Consider the following 22,070-nt stretch of genomic DNA (forward strand, 5'->3'; position numbering starts at 1 on the left):
GAGGTAAGAATCCATATACACGCAGTGGCAGTGAGGTGATGGGGACATAGAGCACAGCCAAGAGTGACAAGAGCTCTGGGAGACCAAGGAAAACATCAAATAGAGGTATTTGGAGCAGCTAGAAATTAAATAAAGGACTACAGGCGTACATCAGACATTCTGTGGGTTCAGCTCCAGACCATGGCAATAAAGCAAATGTTGCCATAGAGCCTGTCAAGTGAATGTTTTGGCTTTCCAGCGCTTCGAAAAGTTATGTTTACACTACAGCTGTAGTCTCCCAAGTGCACAGTACCATTACATCTAACAAAACAATGTGCATATCTGAATTTAGAAATACTTTATTGCCAAAAAGAAATGCTAACCTTCCCTTCTAATTCTGGTTCTCGTGCTCTTTCCACCTCATCTGCAGTTACTTCCTCCGCTTTGAGCCCCTCAAAGTCATCCATGAGTCCAAAGTCATCAACTTCCTCCAAACTGCTGTGAATGTTGATATTTTGGCTTCTTCCCATGAATCACAAATATGTGGGCAACTAGAATGGTGAAACCCTTCCAGAAGGTTTTCGATTTATTTAGCCTGGATCCATCAGAGAAATCGCTGTCCACGGAAGGTACAACCTTGCAAAATGTATTTCTTAAATAATAAGACGTGAAAGTTGAAATGACTCCTTGATCCATGGGCTGCAGAACAGACGTCCTGTTAGCAGGGATACAATCAGCATTCATCTCTACACATCTCCCTCAGAGCTCCTGGGTGACCAGATGCCCTGTCGATGAGCAGTCATCTTGTGAAAGCAATCTTTCTTCTGACCAGTAGGTCTCAACAGTGGGCTTAAAAGCTTCAGGAGACCATGTTGTACACAGAGGGGCTGTCATCCAGCCTTCGTTGTTCCATTTACGGAGCACAGACACAGTAGATTTAGTAGAATTCCCAAGGGCCTTAGGATTTTCAGACTGGTCACTGAGCATAGGCTTCAACTTAAGAGTTGTCAGCTGTATTAGCTCCTTACTAGAGAGTCAGCCTGTCCTCTGAAGTCAGGCATTGACTTCTCCTCTCCAGCTATGAAAGCCCCAGACGGCATCTTCTTCAACGGAAGGTTGTTTAGGTTGAAAATCGGTTGTTCAATGTAACCAACTTCATGAATCATCTGAGCCCGATGTTCTGGAGAACTCACTGCAGCATCTCCGTGGCAATCACTGCTCCTCCTCTCACTTTTATGTTCTGGGGACGGCTTCTTTCTCTCCTTACACCTCATGAACCAACGTAGCTTCCAATTTTCATCTGTAGCTTCCTTACCTCCTTCAGTTTTCACAGAATTCAAGAGTTAGGGCCTTGCTCTGGATTGAGCTTTGGCTGAAGGGAATGTTGTGGCTGCTTTTATCTTCTATGCAGAGCGCTCAAACTTTCTCCCTATCAGCAATAAAGCCGTTTTCAATTTCCTACCTGTGCATTCACTGGCTCACACTTGCAGTTTCTTTCAAGAACTTTTCCTTTGCATTCACAAGTTGGCTAATTGTTTGGTGCAAGAAGTCTAGCTTTCAACCTGTCTCAGCTTTTGACAAGCCTCCTGCACTATACTTACACGTTTCTAGCTCTGGATTGACAGTGAGAGATGTATGCCTGTTCCTTCCACTTGAAGATGCAGAGGAGACAATAGGGTTATTAAGTAGCCCAATTCCAACACTGTTGTGTCTCGGGGAACAGAGAAGCCAAGCAGAGGGAGAGAGATGGGGAACAGCTGATTGAGGGCGATGGTCAGAACACATAACATTTATCAACGGTGTTGTCCCATACGGGTGCAGTTCACGGTGCCCCAAGACAATTACGACAGTAACACCAGAGATCACCGGTCTCAGATCACCATAACAAACTGAATAATAATGAAAAGTTTTTGATATTGTGAAAATGACCAGAATGGGACACAGAGACACAAAGTGAGCAAATGCTCTTGGAGAAATGGCACCAACAGGCTTGCTTAGATGCAGGTTTGCCACAAACCCTCATCGGTTTAAGAAAAAGAAAACAGGGGCGCCTGGGTGGCTCAGTGGGTTAAAGCCTCTGCTTTCAGCTCAGGTCATGATCTCAGGGTCCTGGGATGGAGCCCAGCATTGGGGTGTCTGCTCGGCAGGGAGCCTGCTTAACCCTCTATCTCCGCCTGCCTCTCTGCCTGCTTGTGATCTCTCTCTCTGTCAAATAAAATAAAATAAAATCTTTAAAAAAAGAAGGAAAGAAAGAAAAAGAAAACAAAGCAGGCTATCTGTGAAGCGCGATAAAGCAAAGCTGATACAATGAGGAATGCTGTAAGGGCACTTGAGAAAGTGAGAGAAGATATGGCATGTTACCGGGAAACACATATAAGGGGTAGGAACGCTGAAAAGATCAGAAATAAAGAGAAGTCAGAAGTTTTAAGCACCATAGAGAAACTTCTGTTAAAAAAACAAAGAAAGGATTCCATGCTAAAATTATACCCTTGATTACTAACCACTCAATTCTTGCTAAAACACGGATGGACTACTCAACCTCAGGATCAACTTAGTGCCCCTGTTGTTGTTTGTTTAAATCAAAGCCCACCAAGATTTTTGTCTGGGAGTGGTGACTTTAGCCGAACGTTGCTGCTGATGTCCTGGTGTGGAAACGATGATCAAACACTTAATATATTTGACATCATTAAAAAGAAACAACTCCCCTAAACACATGCGAATAATTAATTTCATGAAGTATCTCAACTGATCTGTCATGAAAATAACAAAATACTTCATGAAGAACATGATAGCATCAAACACAGTCTTGATTTTTCTTTTTTTCTGTATTAGATATATCTAGAATTCTAATTTTAGAAATAGTGACTACTTCCACCAAATTTATCTCTCCTACCTACCCAGATTCCCACATAGGTTTACAAACCAAGGGCTGAGGTGTAATCCATCACCGTAGAAACACTTCATAATGTAAATCATTACATACATATGATCTTTCCAAAGGATTACATATTATTCCTTGAAAGGGTAACAAGAGAAATTTTTTAATAAAATGTCTTAACAAATTACTGCCTAAATATACACCAACTGCAACAAGATAAATGTAACAATATACTTAATAAAATATGTATGTGAAAATCTATAAAAATAAATACAAACAGGATTATATGGTCACATAGTCTTTTCTTCAAAACTCCGAAAGCCAATTTTAATCATAACATCCACTCAATAAAATATTATACATAATATTCTAGTGAACATATTCCTTTCAGTGATCTGGGGATTACACGTGAGCTTTCCTAACAAGGTAAACTTTTTCCTGAACAAATATTTGAAAAGGTAACTTAAGCTTTAGGCATTTTGTTGAGTGAATATAAAAACGAATCTAAAATCTCCTAACGCCAGTACCCATAGTATTGGATGTGTCTCCTACCGTTGGCTGTTATCAGCAGCTGAATCTTATTATGTTCTGGCAATGACTAAAAAGTGCTTTTAATATTGGTCATGTCTTTTAAACGCTTGGTAATCTTAACAAGAGAGGAAAAATGTCTGGACACAATCTCATCTTTGGAAAACCCGCCAAAGACTCTTACGTGTAGTCATGGTTGAGGGCTGCTTAGACAGTATTCTGTTAAGTGTTATCCAAGATTTACATGCCGTCTGTTTCATCTTTAATGGCCCAAGGGATTTTTAGAGAAGCAGAGCATTTACACACACACATGCGTGCGCGCACACACACATACACACACACACAAACAGGGTGTCCCAACTACCCATTTATCTAGCCACTCATCTACTCACCTAGCCCGCCAGCATTTAAACAAATTATATTTCATCTTATCTTCATAAACTTGTTGAGAAATAATCTCATGGTAGTTTTTAGACAAGATGATAAAAGTCACCTAACATTGCACGGCTCATGGTTTATCTGCTAGGATCACCTTTGCTTTATAAGCGTGAGGTGTGGTTATTAGAAGAAAGAAAATTCGATTTAGACACAAAAGAATTCATGACTTACCCTGTCACTTACTAGCTGGGCCATCTTGGTATATCATCATTAAAATTCTCTAGGTGTGAGTTTATCTACCTACAAAAGAGCAATATAATTCCAAACTCATATAACTGTTTTATAGATTGTATTAAGGGTATTAAGTGTTTTTAAGTAATACCAGTTAGGGTGGGACAGGAGCAATCGAGCTCCCCCTCTCAGAACTAAATATTCCAGGGGGGCCTGCATGGCTCAGTCAGGTGAGCCGCCAACTCTTGATTCCAGCCTCGGGGCGCTCAGTGGGGAGCCTGCTTCTCTTTCTCTCTCCTGCTCCCTTAGCTCTATCTCTAAAATAAATAAATAAATCTTAGAGGAAAAAAAAAAAAAAAAAACAAAAACCAAAAAACCAGAACTAAAAATCCGAACACAATCTAAACTATGACTCTGACTCTCAGAAGTGACTTGACTCAATGCACCACACGTAAGATATTCTGATGCGGGATTGCAGAAATACAACCACTATATTGCACAGGTACAGTGTTCACGAATCAACCAAACAGATATACACAGCTAAATAAGTCAAAATAGTACAAGACTTGTAGGGTCCACGTGATTTTAAACAAACACATCTCTTAAAATATAGAAGACAATCATGTGACACTTTTTTTTTTCTATTTTTTTGCTTAACTAGATTGACCCATAGGAAGATCTGTAAAGCGGACTACATTTTAATTAACTGATGTCATTTGTTAATTCCACAATATAAATGACCTACACCAATCCACAGTTCAGCTTTATGACAATATATAGTTATATAAATTATTTTGGGATGCTGACCAGTCTTACTATGGGATGAAACAGCACAGCATTATTTTTCTTGTGTCTCAAAGGAAAACTAGTTTATGTCAGTTTCATTCTCTGACTTGGTGATTAATTCAACATTTTTTTTTTACAGGAAGTGATTAAGGAAGTGTACAGTGCACTTCATGTAGAAAAAGAAATAAGCTCTATCTATGATTCCATATCCTCGATCATGGAAGTTTTAAGTTATACAGCATTATTTCAGATGCAAATACATTCAATTAATGAGCTAAATTCTTTTTTTACACAAAGCACACAGTACACACATGTCTAAGTTTTTGTGCCTTGGTTTCCCTCCTAAATAAATGACATTTTAGAGTTATGAGCACCATGCTGAAGGCAAGCAAGAAACACCTCTGGCCATTTTTGCTCTGAGTGTATATGTCACAAAACAACCACTTGTGAACAGGATATACACTGTACTTTCTTCTCTATTTTATTTTACTAAAAAGGAAAGTCTATTTTTCTCTTCTTTTTTTCAAGTTTTTTTTTTTTAATTTATTGACAGAAACAGAGAGAGAGAGAATGAGAGAGCGTGCGCGCACACACACACACAAGCAGAGGGAGCAGCAGGCAGAGGGCGAGGGAGAAGCAAGCTCCCCACTGAGCAGAGAGGGAGGCTCCATCCCAGGACTCTGGGATCATGACCTGAACCAAAGGCAGATGCTTAACCAACTGAGTAACCCAGCCACCCTAAAAAGGAAAGCCTTTTTTTTTTCCAAGATTCATCTTACACGTGCCCTTTTGGTCATCATTTGTCTTGCTTTCGGCCCAGTGATCTCCCTATTTCACTCCACCTGTTCCGGGCAAACTCTTAAATGCAAATACTATAAAATTGTGTCTTTTTTTTTTTTTTTTTAAGACTTATTTTGGAGAGAGAGAGAGAGCGTGTACGTGTGGTCACACACACAAATGTATGTGTCTGGGGGCGGGGCAGGGGAAGGGGCAGAGGAGAGGAGAAACTCAAGCTGACTCCCCATGAGGGCAGAGCCTAAAGTGGGGCTCGATCCCAGGACTGGGAGAGCAGGACCTGAGCTGAAATCAAGAGTCTGAGGCTTAACGCATTGAGCAACCCAGGTGCCCCAAATTGTGTATTTATAAAACTCACCACCCTCCAAAAAAATGAAAGCAAAGTATATTAAAGAAAAGGAGAGATAAACTCTCATCCTTCTAAAACTAGAGATGAGAGAAGAAACGGAAATAACTGGAAATATTCTACCATGACGATATGCACCTGGGCTCAGAAAGTATCAAATGAGCTATCCACTGCAAGCGGGGGGGAGGGTAAGTGAAGGAATATCAACTTCGTTACCTCAGTATCTCAAGTGTTAGTTTAAGATGTGATTGGTTCTTTCAGAAAATTCAGAACATACGCATAACATAACGGACTGTGTGCTATTATATTTATGTTTTTGGGCTTTCCCATTTAAATTGAAAAGGATAGCCTTTTTAATTCTTCTTAAAATTTTTTTCAAAATTTTACTTATGCTCTAATACCAGTTTCAGTAGAATTTGGTGATTCGTCACTTACGTTTAACACCCAGTGTTCATTGTTAACAAGTGCCCTCCTCCATACCCATCACCCAGAAAACGGAAGTCTTTAAAAAAGGATTCAATACACATTTAAATTCATCTCAAATTTTCCTTATTTCTTAGTTGGCATGCTTTTCTATGACCTATTTATTTCCCAGGACTTTCACAATATTTACCCAAAGCAATCAGAAGCTATGTGAACCGTGGACCGCCAAACTGAAACTCCAGCTTGGCACATGTGTGTTGTGAAGTTGGGGTGGGAGGAGGTGGGGAGGCTTCCTTTCCCATAGGGTGCGGAAGGATAGAGGAGATCCGGTTAACACATTTTTTTTTAAATAGCAGACAATGAAATGAAGCAACGAAAAGACTGACAGAAATGTCTGGACATGAACATAATGTGTTACGTGTTACATGTAAACATACAGATATTTAGCAATAAATAACATTTTGTTTTACCACATAACATAATCAGTGAACACTCATCACATTTGCTAGACGCGAATATAGCACTGAGGATACTAAGCCACATAAATCCTATTTCCCTGGCCAAATGATCTAAAAGAAGCAGTGTCCCTAAAACAAAGGTCAAAATGAAGTCTAAGAAGTCAGTTTTGTTCCTTTTTTTTAGCAACTGCTGTCACACTGAACCTTACAAAGCATGCTAAGATGTCTTAAAAACAAATCGTATGATTCCAACTATATGTCATTTTGGAAAAGACAAAACTATAGAGGCAGTAAAAAGATCAGTGGTGGCCAGGGGCTTGGAGGAAGGGAGGGGTGGGGAGGAACGAGTAAGGGGAGGGTGTTGAGGGCAGTGAAACTCCTCTGTATGTTACTGCAGTAACATAGCATAACACAACATAACACAACATAACATAACACAACATAACACAACATAACACAACACAGCACAACATAACCCTAACAGTGGTGGATGGACACGTGCTGCTCTGCATTTGTCAAAACGCCCAGATCTGCATAGAGTGAACAGCCTCAATGCAGTGTCAGCACTAACGTACCAATACAGGTGAATTAAGTCCTTCACTGTCCCCCGTGTGCTACACTAACACAAGACTTCCATACTCGGGGCGGGACTGAGGTCGGAATATGGCATGTTTGGGTACAATCTGCCAAATTATTCTGCAATTCTAAATTTGCACTAAAAAAAAAAACTATCTGTAGGAAACTGAATTCAATATTAATGCTGTTGACGAGACCCAGTTTTGTCTATATTTTATCATTCTTCACAAAAATTAGTAAACCAAAAGTATTATCACAGCATTAGTGAATCTAAAAAAAAAAAAAAAAAGAGGTACACACATAGACACACACACACACACCTCCCAAGCTGAGAGTGACCTTATATTCAGGATCTATTCCAAGCTTACCCCTAATTACTGTATTTTGAAAAACAGAGTAATATTTGGAATCAAAATCTTCAATCAATACCAGTATTGGCTTGTTGGCTTTCAGAAATCACCAGAGAGAATATGCTTTAAGCTGGGGGGAGGGAAAGAAATTCGGCACACTTAGTCATGATTCCTGTGGAATGTGGATGTGGAAAGACTTCACGATTTCAAGTGCTGGTACCACAGAGAAGCTTTCGAAAGACGGTTGTTCTGCTTGGAAGATTACATACATGCCAACCGTCTCAAGTCCAGGCCAGTCAGCAGCTCAGATGGCTTTGGAGAAAAACCCCAGACGCAGCATCACCACTGATGTAAACAGCGCTGTGTGTCAAGCGATCGAAATGAGGTGTTCGAGTTAATGACGACTTAAAACTGGTCCTAGTGAGGACACCGGCATTGATGTCGAACCTGCATGTGAAGATACTGAATGAAATCATAAGCAACTGGGGAGTTGGGAAAAGTTCAATATGTTAAAATGTACACACTAGTTCATATGAAGTGTGGTTTGTTTTATCACTAATTTAAGACATTAAGATGTGATAACTGCTAAAGTTGAACTATTTATGAGCTTATATACTCGAGCTGGGTACAAAAGTTTCTTCCTGGGGAAACGGGATAACAACGCAGGGACTTGTAGTTAGACAAAGACAGTAATCTGGGATTTTGGCAAATAGGTATACACAGATACTCATTTTTGTCTCTGTAGGAGTAAACATTAGAAACAACAAACTGGGCATAAAAACGGAAGAAAGTTTGAAACAACGGCTTTAGCCCAGGCTAAAAACAGAATCATCCACGCAACCTTTCAAAGGTAAGCGATGCAGTCAGTCTGGGATACGGCGCTGGTGCCAACGTTTTAAAAGCATCACACGGGACTCCAGTGACGAGCCAGCTTTGAGAAACAATATTCAGTAGCACGGAGGATACTATCTCTATGACGTTAAGCTAAAAAAATGTTAGGATACAAAACTACATAAAAGAATAAGCTTAATTTTGTCGTCTCCACCAGCATTTTTATTGACATATGAAAATAAGAAAAAGGCTAGAAGACGACTGTGGGAACATTAACAATAGTTTCTCCATTTGGTGACTTCGTGGGTGATCTAGATTTCCTTTTTTTTTTTTATTCAAGTTTTCTTTATTTTCTACAGTGAACCTGTGGTACTTTTAAAAATAAAAAGAACTGTGCTATATTTCCAGATACACCGATAAGGAGTGTACGAAATATATCTTCAGGAAAAAAAGTTTGAAAAAAGGAATAGAGGCATTTCTAATTTTTGATCTGGCTTTCCCTAGATTCCAGTGAGCCATGATGTCGTTAGAAGAAAATAACAAATTCTATTGCAGTCCCCATCTGCCAAGGGCGTTCCTCCCATCAGTTTTGAAAAGATGGGCGGCACAGTTATTTTACACAAATTAATGTCTCTACCTAGGTAACCCGGTCTCTACCTACCTAACTGGAATGAAACTAAAGACAAGAGCTAAATAAAATCAGAAACTAAAGGTATGTGAGGGCAGTAACCCAGTGGGTTGACACTGTGGATTTCTCTGGAAACCCCAAGCTGCTGCATTACAGTTTACCAGGAAAACATTTTCATACTTGAGAAGTTACTGAAAATAATTATATACGAATGCATAGGAACTACAAAGCTTTTTAGGTTTTTGATGAAAAGCTTTCACTCAATCAATATGTATTTAGTGAACATTAGTATATAATCAGCACCGCGGTCTGAGAAATGGGAGGACGCCACAGAAGGATTTTTTTATTTTTTATTTTTTAAAGATTTTATTTATTTGACAGAGATCACAAGTAGGCAGAGAGAGAGGAGGAAGCAGGGAGCCTGCTTCGTGGCGGGGGGGGGGGGGGGGGGGGCTGAGCAGAGAGCCCGATGAGGGGCGCGATCCCAGGAATCTGGGATCATGACCTGAGCGGAAGGCAGAGGCTTTAACCCACTGAGCCACCCAGACACATCCACAGAGGGATTTTTAATGTCTGTCCTGGGAGAAGTTGCTCCCTCAACTCCAACCCCAGAGGTTTAATGACGTTTCATCACTTTTTAGTGAATTTAATTCAGAAAACATGAAATATATGTGCAGAGGGAATATTTCAACATTGTGCTTTAAAAAATGGAGGTCATTAAAAGTGAATCTGAGGAAACAAAACTGTGCTCTTTAAATCAACTTCTTCACAGTGTATATACAAAACAAGTACACCTTCAAAGAAGTATGAGACTTTATAACCATAAATTAAATTTAATTAATTTTTTAATGCAGAAAAAAATAAATATTTATGTAATATTTAGTACAATGTTATCTGGCAGAATTTTCTCCTCAGTTCTACAGATGAAAAAATACAGTGTCATGGAAGTTGAAAGAATCGTCTGAGGCCCCATATATGGATGTATGATCTAAACCCAGAAGGAATTCCTAGGCTGAATTTCCTCTCCGGGGTTGCCCTTATCAGCCCTGGAACAGGAAAGGAGAGAGAGAGAGCGCTCGTGTTTTCACTGGAGAAATTTTTTAAGGTAGTTCATGCGAAATCAGTATGTGGCAATATCCAACTGAAGAAAGGATAAAAATGAGCACTGCTTGGACACCTGTGTAGTAATAAGCATTCGCTCACCTTCCCTATATCCTTGGCACATAACAAGCTTAATGGCATGAGGCGGCTATCAGTGACCCACATCACAGTGTTTATTTCTTGTTTAGTTCCTGTTTGTTTTCACAGTAAGCCTCAGAATTAAGGCAACTAGAAACATCTTTCTTAACAGGAATAGCATCCAATAGTTTGTGCCCTAGCCACGCTGTACGTTATGTAAGTTTGAGAGAAATGAGAAAACATGACGGAATACAATGGAAAATCATAAATCCTAAAAAGACTTGTACGTAGCACAGTTGGGAATGTTAAGTGGATAAATCAGCTGTTTACTGAATTTCTTCTGTCCCTTTTCTTCAAAGCCAAATACTCAGAAATAATTAAAAGAAAACCCACATTATTTTGTTTTTGACCAATGATGCACATCTCCTGATATAAGGTGTAACCTTTGTAAATAGAACAACAGTAAGTGAGAGGCAGTGGGGTTTTATAAAAAGCACACTTGCCTGAGTTCTAGCTTAGGTTCCATTCTACTGATTGTCTCTCTTCCCTTAATTTCTAATGAAAATGACTCTGACTATGCTTCTGCCTACTTCCTGGGCCTCTTCTGTCTTCCAGCCCTACCCAATTCCACTTGTCCTGAACCAGATCCTGCCCTCCCTTTGCCAAGCACTCTGAGCTTCAAGTATCCTTCTTGAACCAGCCTGGGTGCCCATGAAGACGCCATTTCTTCTAGTTCTTTGGCAGCACTGAATCTATCACAGTCGCTGGTCCACAGTAAGCTCTTAATTAAAGCTCATTAGTAAAGCTCCAGTTGCTCTCTAAAGCCCTTATTAACTCTAAAATTGAATAAATCTATGAAATTACCCCATGTCTAAAACTTAACAAACAGTAAATACATTAACTTAATTATATCATATATACAAATATTAGAATTGAACATTTCTCTTGGCTCGTTCCTTCATTTAAAAATAATTTAATTTATTAATTGCCATTTTATTAATTCCTCTCACTATAGAACTTTAAGGGACTAGTTTCGGGATACTGCAAAATAATTTTTAAAAGAAGGGATTAAAGATGCACTCTTCCAGGGGGCCTAAAACCTAATAAACCCAGAGTCTCACTTCCTGTTTCTGTTCATTTGAAGTATATTCCTTTTGGGGTTTTTGTTTTTGACAACTAGAAAATGCACAGATAGAATTGCTAGGTGTAGGGGCACCTGGGTGGCTCAGTGGGTTAAGCCTCTGCCTTCGGCTCGGGTCATGGTCCCAGGGTCCTGGGATCGAGCCCCACATCGGGCTCTCTGCTCAGCGGGAAGCTTCCTCCTCTCTCTCTCTCTCTGCCTGCCTCTCCAACTACTTGAGATCTCTGTCTGTCAAATAAATAAAAAAAAAAAAAAAAAAAAAGAATTGCTAGGTGTATGACCATAACAGTTAAAAGATAATGTTCTCTCTGTTTCTAAAATATAGTTTTAATGTCTATCAAACTCCACAAAGCTAGTTATGCTTTTGTATGTATTTTTTCTGTCAATCAGGAAATAATATATGAAAGGGAGATTATAAGTTTTATAATTAGATACAATGAAAAATGTGTATATCTGACCTGGTTAATTTTCCATCCTGCAGTAATATATAAAAAATGCTACTCTTAGCCCTTCGGTGGAGATGTCCTACACCAACAGCTCTGACTTGCTCTTTCTTCCCTCCAAACTCTACGGCATGTTTTCCATACATCTTATTCTCCTTCCCTTTCTCCTCTTCCTCTATTTGCTTACTGTGCTCAGTCCCTTATGTAATTTTATAAGATGAGAACTTTTGTCTAGCTCCATTCCATGTTCGCCAATTTCATCTTCATATCTGATCCTCGTTCTTACACTAACGGAGCAGTTCTCAGCCAGGATAATTGTGGCCCCGGGGTCTGAAGACATTTTAGATGACCACAATCGAGAGCAAGGGTGACAGGACAGATTACGACAAAGACAAAAGATCAGGAGTGCCGAGGTTGAGAAACCCTACACTAAACTATCGTTTCTTTCCAATCTTTTCTTTTTTTCCTTCTACCATCCTGTTTTCCCCTTTTTTGGATTCTTTTGTTTTCTTCTCATTTTGTCTTCCTCAAATTCCCTCACACGTATTTACCATGTAAATGTACCTGTACAGTCCAAACACTAGCATGGGCATCTCTGTGGGCGTGGTTTACGTATCGGTATGAAGGCTCATTAGCATGTCCACATTCCCGGGACTTCCTTGTGTGTAGTACACTTAAAAATTATGGGAGTGGGTGTGTGCAGTGAGCAGATACACAAAAATTAATTTGAGGAGTTTATGATCTAGAGATTAGATGCTTGTATATGTGTGAGCTCATACGCTTTCCTTTTATAAATATTTAATTGTTTGGCTTTCACACTTGTGCTTCAGTGAAAAGAAGAATTCAGCTATATTTCTATTTGTAAAAGCCAAGGGGGCCTGGGGTTGGGTCAGAGAGCTGAAGTCACAAGTGCAACTGATGGTCCCAACTCCATTAAGCATGTGCCTTTCCAGCAAGGATCTGGGTTTCAGCCAAACAATGGCTCCTGCCAGCTAAATCTAAGCCTCAGACCTGAAGCACGCTCACCAGATATAAAGGCTTGAAGTCATTTGTATCTAACACAGACGTGTGTACGTGCATTATGGTATATTCATTTAATCCTCACAACATCCCAATATAGGAAATTATTATTAACCAATTTTACAGAAGAAAAACAGAAGCTGAGGAGAGTTAAGAAATGTGCCAGTGGCCCTACAGGTGCTGAGTGGCAACAGGACGAGCACCGTTAGCCATTTCTGACAACAAAACCCCCCGGCCTCGGCGGTAATGCAGTACTCATTCCCACCACTGATTTGATCATGTCTGCCTACAGGAGATCAGGAAAGACCCAAATCACTGTAATTACCCCCCCTTAAAACTTTTTCCTTTCATTTTGTGCAATTTAAAGACCATCGTTTCATAAAGAAGAAAGTCAAAAAGGTTAAGTGAAAGCTTTCATGGACTTCATGAACATATATATTAGCAGAATTATTTTTCCTTTATTAGTTCTCCTTATAATATCTCTAAGAAAACACTGACTGTACATTACTCAATTATTTATTGAATAAATAAGAAAAAGAAAGAAAAAATCAGGCACATTAATCATTTCTTTGATCCAAATAAGAGAACTTTGATTCCCATGAGATAAAGTTACTCTGTGGTATTTTTTGGCTCTAAATGATTCCTGTGATGAAATCCCAAATTAATTATTAAATAAGTAAGCGAGCTCACATTCACATGGTCCATTTTCTCCTTAGCATCTGTACTTTCAGTTGCAGTAAAATAGCCAACATTCAATTATCTACAGTCTTACAAGGGATCACAGAATAATAATCCCAAATGACAGATAATCCCAAAAGCATTTATGCTGGGTTTTAAATTCATTATATGATTCCAGCAGATTTACCGCCATAATTATATTCTTTTTCTCAGGTTTGTATTAAAATTCATTTGTATTTCCTGAGCACAAGCCAAGTGACAGCAGAAGGGAGGATCCCAGATAAACGCTGAATGACAAAAGGAATTGATTCGCTATTAGCATTTTTCCTCTAATCAACATGGAGCTAATCAAGAGTTGATCACGAAATCGTATTTCACATTTATTAAATGTCTTATATGATTGGTTTTTAAAAGATATAGTGCAACACTATAGCAGAGGGGCTAAGGGCATAGGGTATGGATGTTAGCAGACTTAGGTTTGTGCCTTGGCTCTGTACTAGTTCTGTGACCAAAAGCAAGTGGCTTATCTTTCTAAACGTCAGTACTTCACTTAAAAATGATGCTAATATCTGTATCTATTTGTACCATTTGAAGGGAATTTTGAAGGTTGAATTATTGAATGCACACTGCCTGACACAGTTAGTTGCGGCTGTTACCTATTTTACTCTAGTGCTAAAACTAGAGATTACTTACATCAGATAGCTTATGTCCATCTACTTTCCATAATATGACATGGCCTTTATTATTCAATGAATCAAATATAACACATTGTAGGGTCAAATGTTAAAATCTGTCCATCATCTGTTCCAGCAGAAAACATCTGGGGACATATATGTATTATAACTATCAAAACTAACTGGGAAAAATTAGAGATGCACAATTTCTTGTTTTAACCCCACTGGGGCCATATATGCTTCAGAATTCAAATGTTTAGGATTTTAGGAAGGTAACAGCATACCTCCAAACCTCCAGGTTTGAGGTAGAGCTGCATTCTCAGACACGTGAGTATTTTTGCAGTAAAACAACTAAGCATTTACTCTGTGTTATACATGAAGACTATGGAGATCTACACATCAGTTTAGTCTAGGTTTTAATTCTAAATGAGTTTTTAAAATGTTAATTTTCAGTACTTTAAAGGATTTCAGAATTATGAACAAGAAATTGTGAGACTGGAGTATTACCAATTGGGGAAAGATAATTGAAGACTAAAACAAATCCTTTTCTTGGTTTGTACAAGATGGTCCTGGATAATTTCTGGTCAATGCAACTCTGAACAGTAAATCAGGCTTAAATAATTGCTCCGTAATTTTATAAAGGATCCAGCAGATCTGCTGATTTGTGGAAGGGTGACATATAGATGGCACTGTCCCTTTCCCCTTGTGTTTCAATTAGGAATTCATTTCTTTCAAAGCCATACATTACTGATGAGCTGAATTATCAGATTTGAGTTTTAATAAGCTATTAATTTTGTGATGCTTTCACTGGTCAATAGATGAGGCAGAATATGAGCAATGATAGGAAAGGGGGCTGGTTCTTAGTGGGGGGAGAAAACCTGACTCACGCTGTATTTTCTCACAAATATAAATATACCCTGAGATTAAGTACAAAGATGACATTCTGATGTATATTTGTAAAAGATTAAAGGAAAGGGTTTATCCTGTTCACTGACACATGAATATTCTTATTGTGAGTAGAGGAAAACATTACTGACTATAAATCCAATATATCCAATCAGAAGGGTTTTAAATTACAAAGAAGTTCAGAAGTTAGTCTGACTGCCAAGGCAAGACTTGCTAAAAATTCTGTTCAAAAGGAACATCAGTCAACACAAAAGTCCGTCCTTCAGGCTGCGGTAAATTTTCTGGAATATCTGGCATGAGAAGTTCACAGAGAAATGATGGAATATATGTGTCATACAAGTGGTATATAAAAAAGGATCATAAAAATAAGGATTTCAAAGAAGACAATGTTGGCAACTCTGCATAAGGTTGGTTGAGAACGACAGTTTTCGATTCAATCTAACATTAAGGAGTAATAAGAATCAACAAGTTTGAAGGCTTCATTTGTTCAAGTTCATGCATAGGGAAACCCTAATAGAAAATACAGGATGACAGACATAGATGCTGTTATAATAATTAAAAATGAGAATAAAGGCAAAAAAAAAAAAAGAGGAACCTATAAATAAAGCAAACGTTAGGGTCAATTCAATAGGTGAATTTTAAATATGACTTTGTACTTGTTGTTAGAATAAAAAAGTAACATAGCTCCACAGATTATCTCAAAAGGGACTAAACACATTTTTCACCACTGGTTCAAAGCATGTATTAAATTGAAAAACTTTTTCATGAAGGGCTTTATGGGTAAGAGCTAAGGCAATAAGATAAAAAATAATCTAAAGTGATCCAGACAATTTATAGCAGACAAAATGTATGAGAAGAAAGGGGTAAATTTCATTTCTTCTAAGGCAGAGTACTTTGTACAAGATCAGCTCTCCTAGGGCACCTGGGTGGCTCAGTCAGTTAAGCATCCAACTCTTGATTTTTTTGGCTCTGGCCATGATCTCAGAGTTGTGAGAATGAGCCCCACATTGAGCTCTGTGTTGGTCGTGGAGCCTGCCTAAGATTCTCTTTCTCCCTCTACCCCTCACTCTTCCCCATCACAAAAAAAAAAATTGTTTTTTTCAAGATCAACTGTCCTACTAGGAGACAACAGAAAACAGAAAAGGAGAAAATATTACTCCAAAATTGGAATCTACACATACACACGGAAGCCTAATATAAATTCTAGAAGAAAAAAAAAAAGTAATACCTGACAGTGAAAACTTGATACCTGTTTTTAACAGCAGAATAGACACAGCAGAAGAAAGGATTATGAACTGAAACATAAGTGAGAAGAAATTTGCCAGAATGAAGTCTGGAATAGGGAATTAGGTAAAATAGTAGGATATCTTTTTTTTTTTTTTTTTAAAGACTTTATTTATTTGACACAGAGAGAGAGAGAGAACATGGGGCAGGGAGGGTCAGAGGATGGAGCAGACTCCCCACCGAGCAGTGAGCCCGATGTGGGACTCAATCCTGGGACTCCAGGATCATGACCTGATCCAAAGGCGTCACTTAACTGATGGAGCCACCCAGGCACCCCAGATAGTATGATATCTTAAAAAGAATAAGACATATGGGATATATCCTATGTGCATGTGACTGAAGGCCCAGAAGGAGGAGAGAGAGAATAGGCAATAGGGCAGAAGTAACACTGAAAAACATTATGGCCAAGACATTAAGTTGTAAATTCAACAATCTCTATGATCATAAGCCATATAAGTCCAAGGGAAAATACTCAAGAATCGTTAGTGAAAGAATGACCTGCAAGGAAGTTACTTCAGGACTAGAGAGATACTTTTCAAAAAAAAAAAGAGTGAAAACCAAAAGATAACGGAAGGGTATCTTTAAATTGCTAAAAGAAAAAATAATGAAATAAATGATAACTTGTCATAAAAAAAATCAAAGCAAAATAAAGACCTTTTAGACAAAAACTGAGAATTCATAGTCCGGAGAATAATATCAAAAGATATACTAAAGAGAATTCTTCAGCCCTGAGGAAAATTATCTCATATAAAAATATGGAAGGAGAAGAATAAAGAGCATTAAGAAAAATAAAAAGGTAAATAGGTAGGTAAGTCTAACTGAATAATGACTCTGTATCAAGAATTATATCTTGTTTGGTTTAAAATATAGGACAAAGAAGGAGAGGGATATGGAGAGTTAAAATGTCCCAACATCTTTGCATTACCTAGAAAGAAGAAAAATGTCTATGGTGGACATTAACAAGTCAAAGAGACAATGCAATCCCTAGGAAATGCATTAAAAGTAATAAAATAATACTTATACTAACAAGCTACAAAGTTTAATAATAAAAGGGAAAATAAAAGAAAGTTTCTTGATTAACACAGAGAACATAGGGATGGGTAAAAAAATATTACAGAACAAAGGAAATAAAAAACACACAGTGAGATGGTATATTTAAATGTAAAATATTCCACATTCTGCAGTTAAGTAGACTAGCTTTTTTAGGGTTTTTACATATTTTTATAGTTTAAATTTTTTTAACAACCTACAAGTGGCAAATCTTGAATGTTAGAATATAAAAGTTGAAACTAAAAAATGAAAAGAATTAGGAAAATACTAAGCCATGAAAGACTGGTACAGCTATACAAACACTAGGAAAAAAGTTGATACTAAACTAGAATAATTAATACAAACCAAGATGGACATCTTGTAATGACAAAATGACCTCTCTCTATATATAATAATTCTCAATTTGGATCCACCTAAAAAATACCCACCAAAAGCAAAAATATAAAAGACTAAAACGAAAGACAGACAAATCTATAAATAAATATGGGATTTTAACACATTTCTCTCAACAACTGATAAGACAAGGGACAAAAAATGAGTAGGAACATAAAGATTAATAAAGATAATACAATTAATAAACTTATTTTATCTGATCTTTTAGAACATGTGGTTAAGATCTTCCCAATAAAGTGTTTTTCAAGTACTCATGAACTACTTATCAGAATTTGAATAAACCATGAGCTATAAAGTAAGTCTTAGCAAATCCTAAGAGTTACCATTATTCAGCATATGTTCTCTGACCACAGTGGAAGTAGGCTAAACACTAATTACCAAAAAATAAGTAGTAAATTCTGGAGTACTTAGAAATCAAGGGGTATAACTTGAAGTCAGCCCATAGGCTGAAATTACGACAAATATTAGAAAAAATAGGGGGGCGCCTGGGTGGCTCAATCAGTTAAGCATCTGCCTTCCACTCAGGTCAGGATCCCAGGGTCCTGAGATAGAGCCCCGCATGGGGCTCCTGGCTCAGAGGGGAGCCTGCTTCTCCCTCTGCCTCTGCCTCCTGCTCCCCCTGCTTGTGCTCTCTCTCTCTCTCTCTCTAGCTAGTTCTCTCTGTGTGTCAAATAAATAAATAAAATCTTAAAAAAAATAAAAGAATAAAAATGGAATATGTGAAACTGTGGGATGTAATTAAAAGTGTGATTAGATCAAAATTTTTGCCCTTAAAACATGTATCAGCCTGGGTGGCTCAGTGGGTTAAGTCTCTGCCTTCGGCTCAGACCATGATCTCAGGGTCCTGGGATCAAGCCCTGAATCGGGCTCTCTGCTTGGCAGGGAGCCTGCTTCCTCCTCTCTCTCTCTGCCTGCCTCTCTGCCTACTTGTGATCTCTGTCAAATAAATTAAAAATTAAAAAACAAAAACAAAAACCGTGTATCGGGGGGCGCCTGGGTGGCTCAGTGGGTTAAAGCCCCTGCCTTTGGCTCAGGCCCTGATCCCAGGGTCCAGGGATTGAGCCCCACGTCCGGCTCTCTGCTCAGCAGGGAGCATGCTTCCTCACCTCTCTCTCTGCCTGCCTCTCTGCCTACTTGTGATCTCTGTCTGTCAAATAAATAAATAAAATCTTTAAAAAAAAAACAAAACCCATATGTCAGAAAAGCAGATAGGCTGACAATCAATTATCTAAAGATCTAAAGTTAGAAAAAGAAAAGCAAATTAATTCTAAATAAAAACAGGAAGAAAATAATAAACATAACAGCAAAACTACTTAAACAGAAAGAAATACATAACAGAGAACCTCAACAAAACCCCAGACTTGTTATTTAATAGACTAATAAATTCATACACTTGCAACAAAACTTATTTAAAAAAATGTGAGAAGGCAGCCATTAACAATGTCAGATTTAAGCCCACAGGCATTAAGAACATAATAAGAGAATGTTATAAATAGAGTTATAAACAGGGTAATGTTAACAAATTTTAAAATTCTGATGAAATAGAGAACTTGTTTGGTACAATTTACCAAAACTGATAAAAGAAAAAAAGGAAAACCTGAAGGTTCCTGTATCTATTGCAGAAAACGACTTAACCTTCTGAGTAAAGAATCTCTAGGCCCAGATTTGTTTTATGAATTAATTATTTCAAACCTATTATTATGGAGTAATTAAGAAATAAACCATATCTTAAACAAAATCTTCCCAAGAATAAAAAAAGAAAGAACACATTTCTAAATGATTTTATGAAGCTGGCATACTTGCTATCAAAACCTGCCAAAATTCAAAAACAGGCAAAACAGGCAAAAATAGCCTACCATTTTAGAAGTCCGGATGGTCATGATTCTTTAAAATGGACAGTGATGGGATATGAATGAGACATATAAATTCCTATTTGTTTATCTGGGTGGCAGTTACATGTCTGTGTTCACTCTGTGAAAACTTCACAAATAGCACACTTAAAATTCATGCACTTTTCTGTGTGAATGTAATAATATCAAGTTAAAAATGATAGTTACCTAAAAGAAATAAATGCATGAGCCAACCCCTTAGTTTCAACCTTTCTGCAGATCCTTTAAACAAAAGCATGTGCACATTATCTGAACATTAAGGTTGTTATCTAGAAGATTAAAGTTGTTATCTATTCAATATTCTGAACACTCAAGTTTTTGCAGACAGTTTATGGATTACCAAGCCTCCTCGGTGCCTTACCTGAAGACAGAGTATAATAAAGCAGGGGGGCAATTACTCTTGACAGAACTGGCAGTGGGGAGATAATGAGATTAGACCCTGACAGGAACCTGGCCCAAGAGAGAACACAGAATATGGGTCAGCCTCCACCAACTAAAAAAAAGGGTATAAATCTATAAATCTGGGAGTACTGTAGGAAGTCATGGGCCATTACTGGATACCCCACTTGGCTAAGATATCCTTAAGAAGTAGGTATGGGAGAACTACGTGGAATGAGGAAAAGAAGAAAGTTAAGTATTTTCTGATAGAATGTCTAAAATCAAAAAGACAAGAAATAACGGGTGTTGGCAAGAAGTTGGAGAAAAAGAAAGTCTTGTGCACTCCTGGCGGGAATGTAAATTGGTACAGCCACTGAGAAAACAGTGTGGAGGTTAGTCAAAAAATTAAGAACAGAAATACCATATGATCCGGTAATTCCACTACTGGGTGTTTACCCAAAGAAAACAAAAACACTAATTCAAAAAGATATATGCACCTCTATGTTTACTGCAGCATTATTTATAATAGCCAAGAAATGGAAGCAACCCAATTGCCGATCAGTAGATGGATAAATAAAATGTGACTTAAACACACCCTACACACAAACACACACACAATGAAATACTACACAGCCCTTAGAAAAGGATGAAAAGGATGTTATCTTGCCGTTTGAGACACAGATGGTATAACCAGAGGGTATAACGCTAAGTGAAATAAGTCAGAGTGACAAAGACAGATGCCATGTGATTTCACTCATAAATGGAATCTAAAAACAAGTGAATAAACAAAGAATAGAATAAGACCTATAAATACAGAGAACAAACAGATGGTTGCTGGAGGGAAAGGGGTTTGGGGGAAGGGCAAAATGTGTGAAGGGGAGTGGGGTATACAGGCTTCCAATTATGGAATGAGTAAGTCATGGGAATAAAAGGTACAACACAGAGGATATAGAAAATGGTATTGTAATACCACTTATGGTGGCAGATAGTCATTGCATTTGTGGTGAGAACAGCATAATGTACTAAGTTGTTGAATCACTTGTTGTACACCTGAAACTAACAACACTGTGGGGTCAACTATACTTAATAAATAAATAAATAAATAAAAATTTTTTAAAAAGCATTGTCTAATAGGGATGCCTGGGTGGCTTAATCAGTTGATTTCAGCTCAGGTCATGATCTCTAGGTCATGAGATCAAGCCCTGCATCAGGCTCCATGATAAAGAGGGGAGCTGCTTGAGGCTCCCTCTCCCTCCCTTTCCTCTGCCTCTCTCCCTGCTTGTGTTTCTTTACTTTCCCTCTCTTTCACTCTTAAAAAGAAAAAAAAAAAAAAAAGAAAGAAAGAATTTAAAAAGCATTGTCTGATAAATTTTTGAAACATTCTGGGAAACAGTCAAGTCTTTAAAAGTCAAAGTTCTCAAAGACTGCTGTAAAATCAAAACAGAAGCAAAGAAATGAATGAAACTTCATCAGAGTAGATATTTTTATTTCCTTCACTGTTACCTCCCCAATATCCAGAATGTTTGCTGAATAAATGAATGATATGAAACTGCTCTTGTTACATGCTTCTCTTTGTCCCATTTGCTTATTTCTTTCTTGATGATCTCCTTTGGTCACTGAATTGACCACTGCACCTATCATATTTTCATGGTTTTAAACCTAAAGCAAGAATTTTCATTATGTCAAATCTGTGTGTTTGTGTGTGTGCGTATTGTGCACACATGTGTGTAATAACAGATGTAAGTTGAATCATGTTAAAGTGAAAGGTGAAAACTCATCACATAATTTTACTATAGAATATTCTAATGCATTCAGCAATTGATCTAAATGAGTGATCTTTATTAGTTT

General features: G+C 37.9%; 1 protein-coding gene across 7 annotated transcripts in view; it reads right to left on the reverse strand.

The window, feature by feature from the left end:
* The window catches only part of KLF12 (Kruppel like factor 12), a 436,995-nt gene that overhangs the window by 145,458 nt on the left and 269,467 nt on the right, over positions 1 to 22,070 (reverse strand). The window contains exon 4 of one of the 7 annotated variants that reach the window (XM_045978050.1): positions 3,995 to 4,063. The exons of the other annotated variants lie outside the window; for them this stretch is intronic. Within the exon in view, the coding sequence (XP_045834006.1) occupies positions 3,995 to 4,018 (24 nt within the window). The 5' untranslated portion in view covers positions 4,019 to 4,063. The remainder of the gene's footprint in view (positions 1 to 3,994; positions 4,064 to 22,070) is intronic. 7 annotated transcript variants of the gene reach the window in all.

This window comes from Meles meles, chromosome 14, assembly GCF_922984935.1.
Source record: "Meles meles chromosome 14, mMelMel3.1 paternal haplotype, whole genome shotgun sequence".
Classification (NCBI taxonomy): Eukaryota; Metazoa; Chordata; class Mammalia; order Carnivora; family Mustelidae; genus Meles; species Meles meles.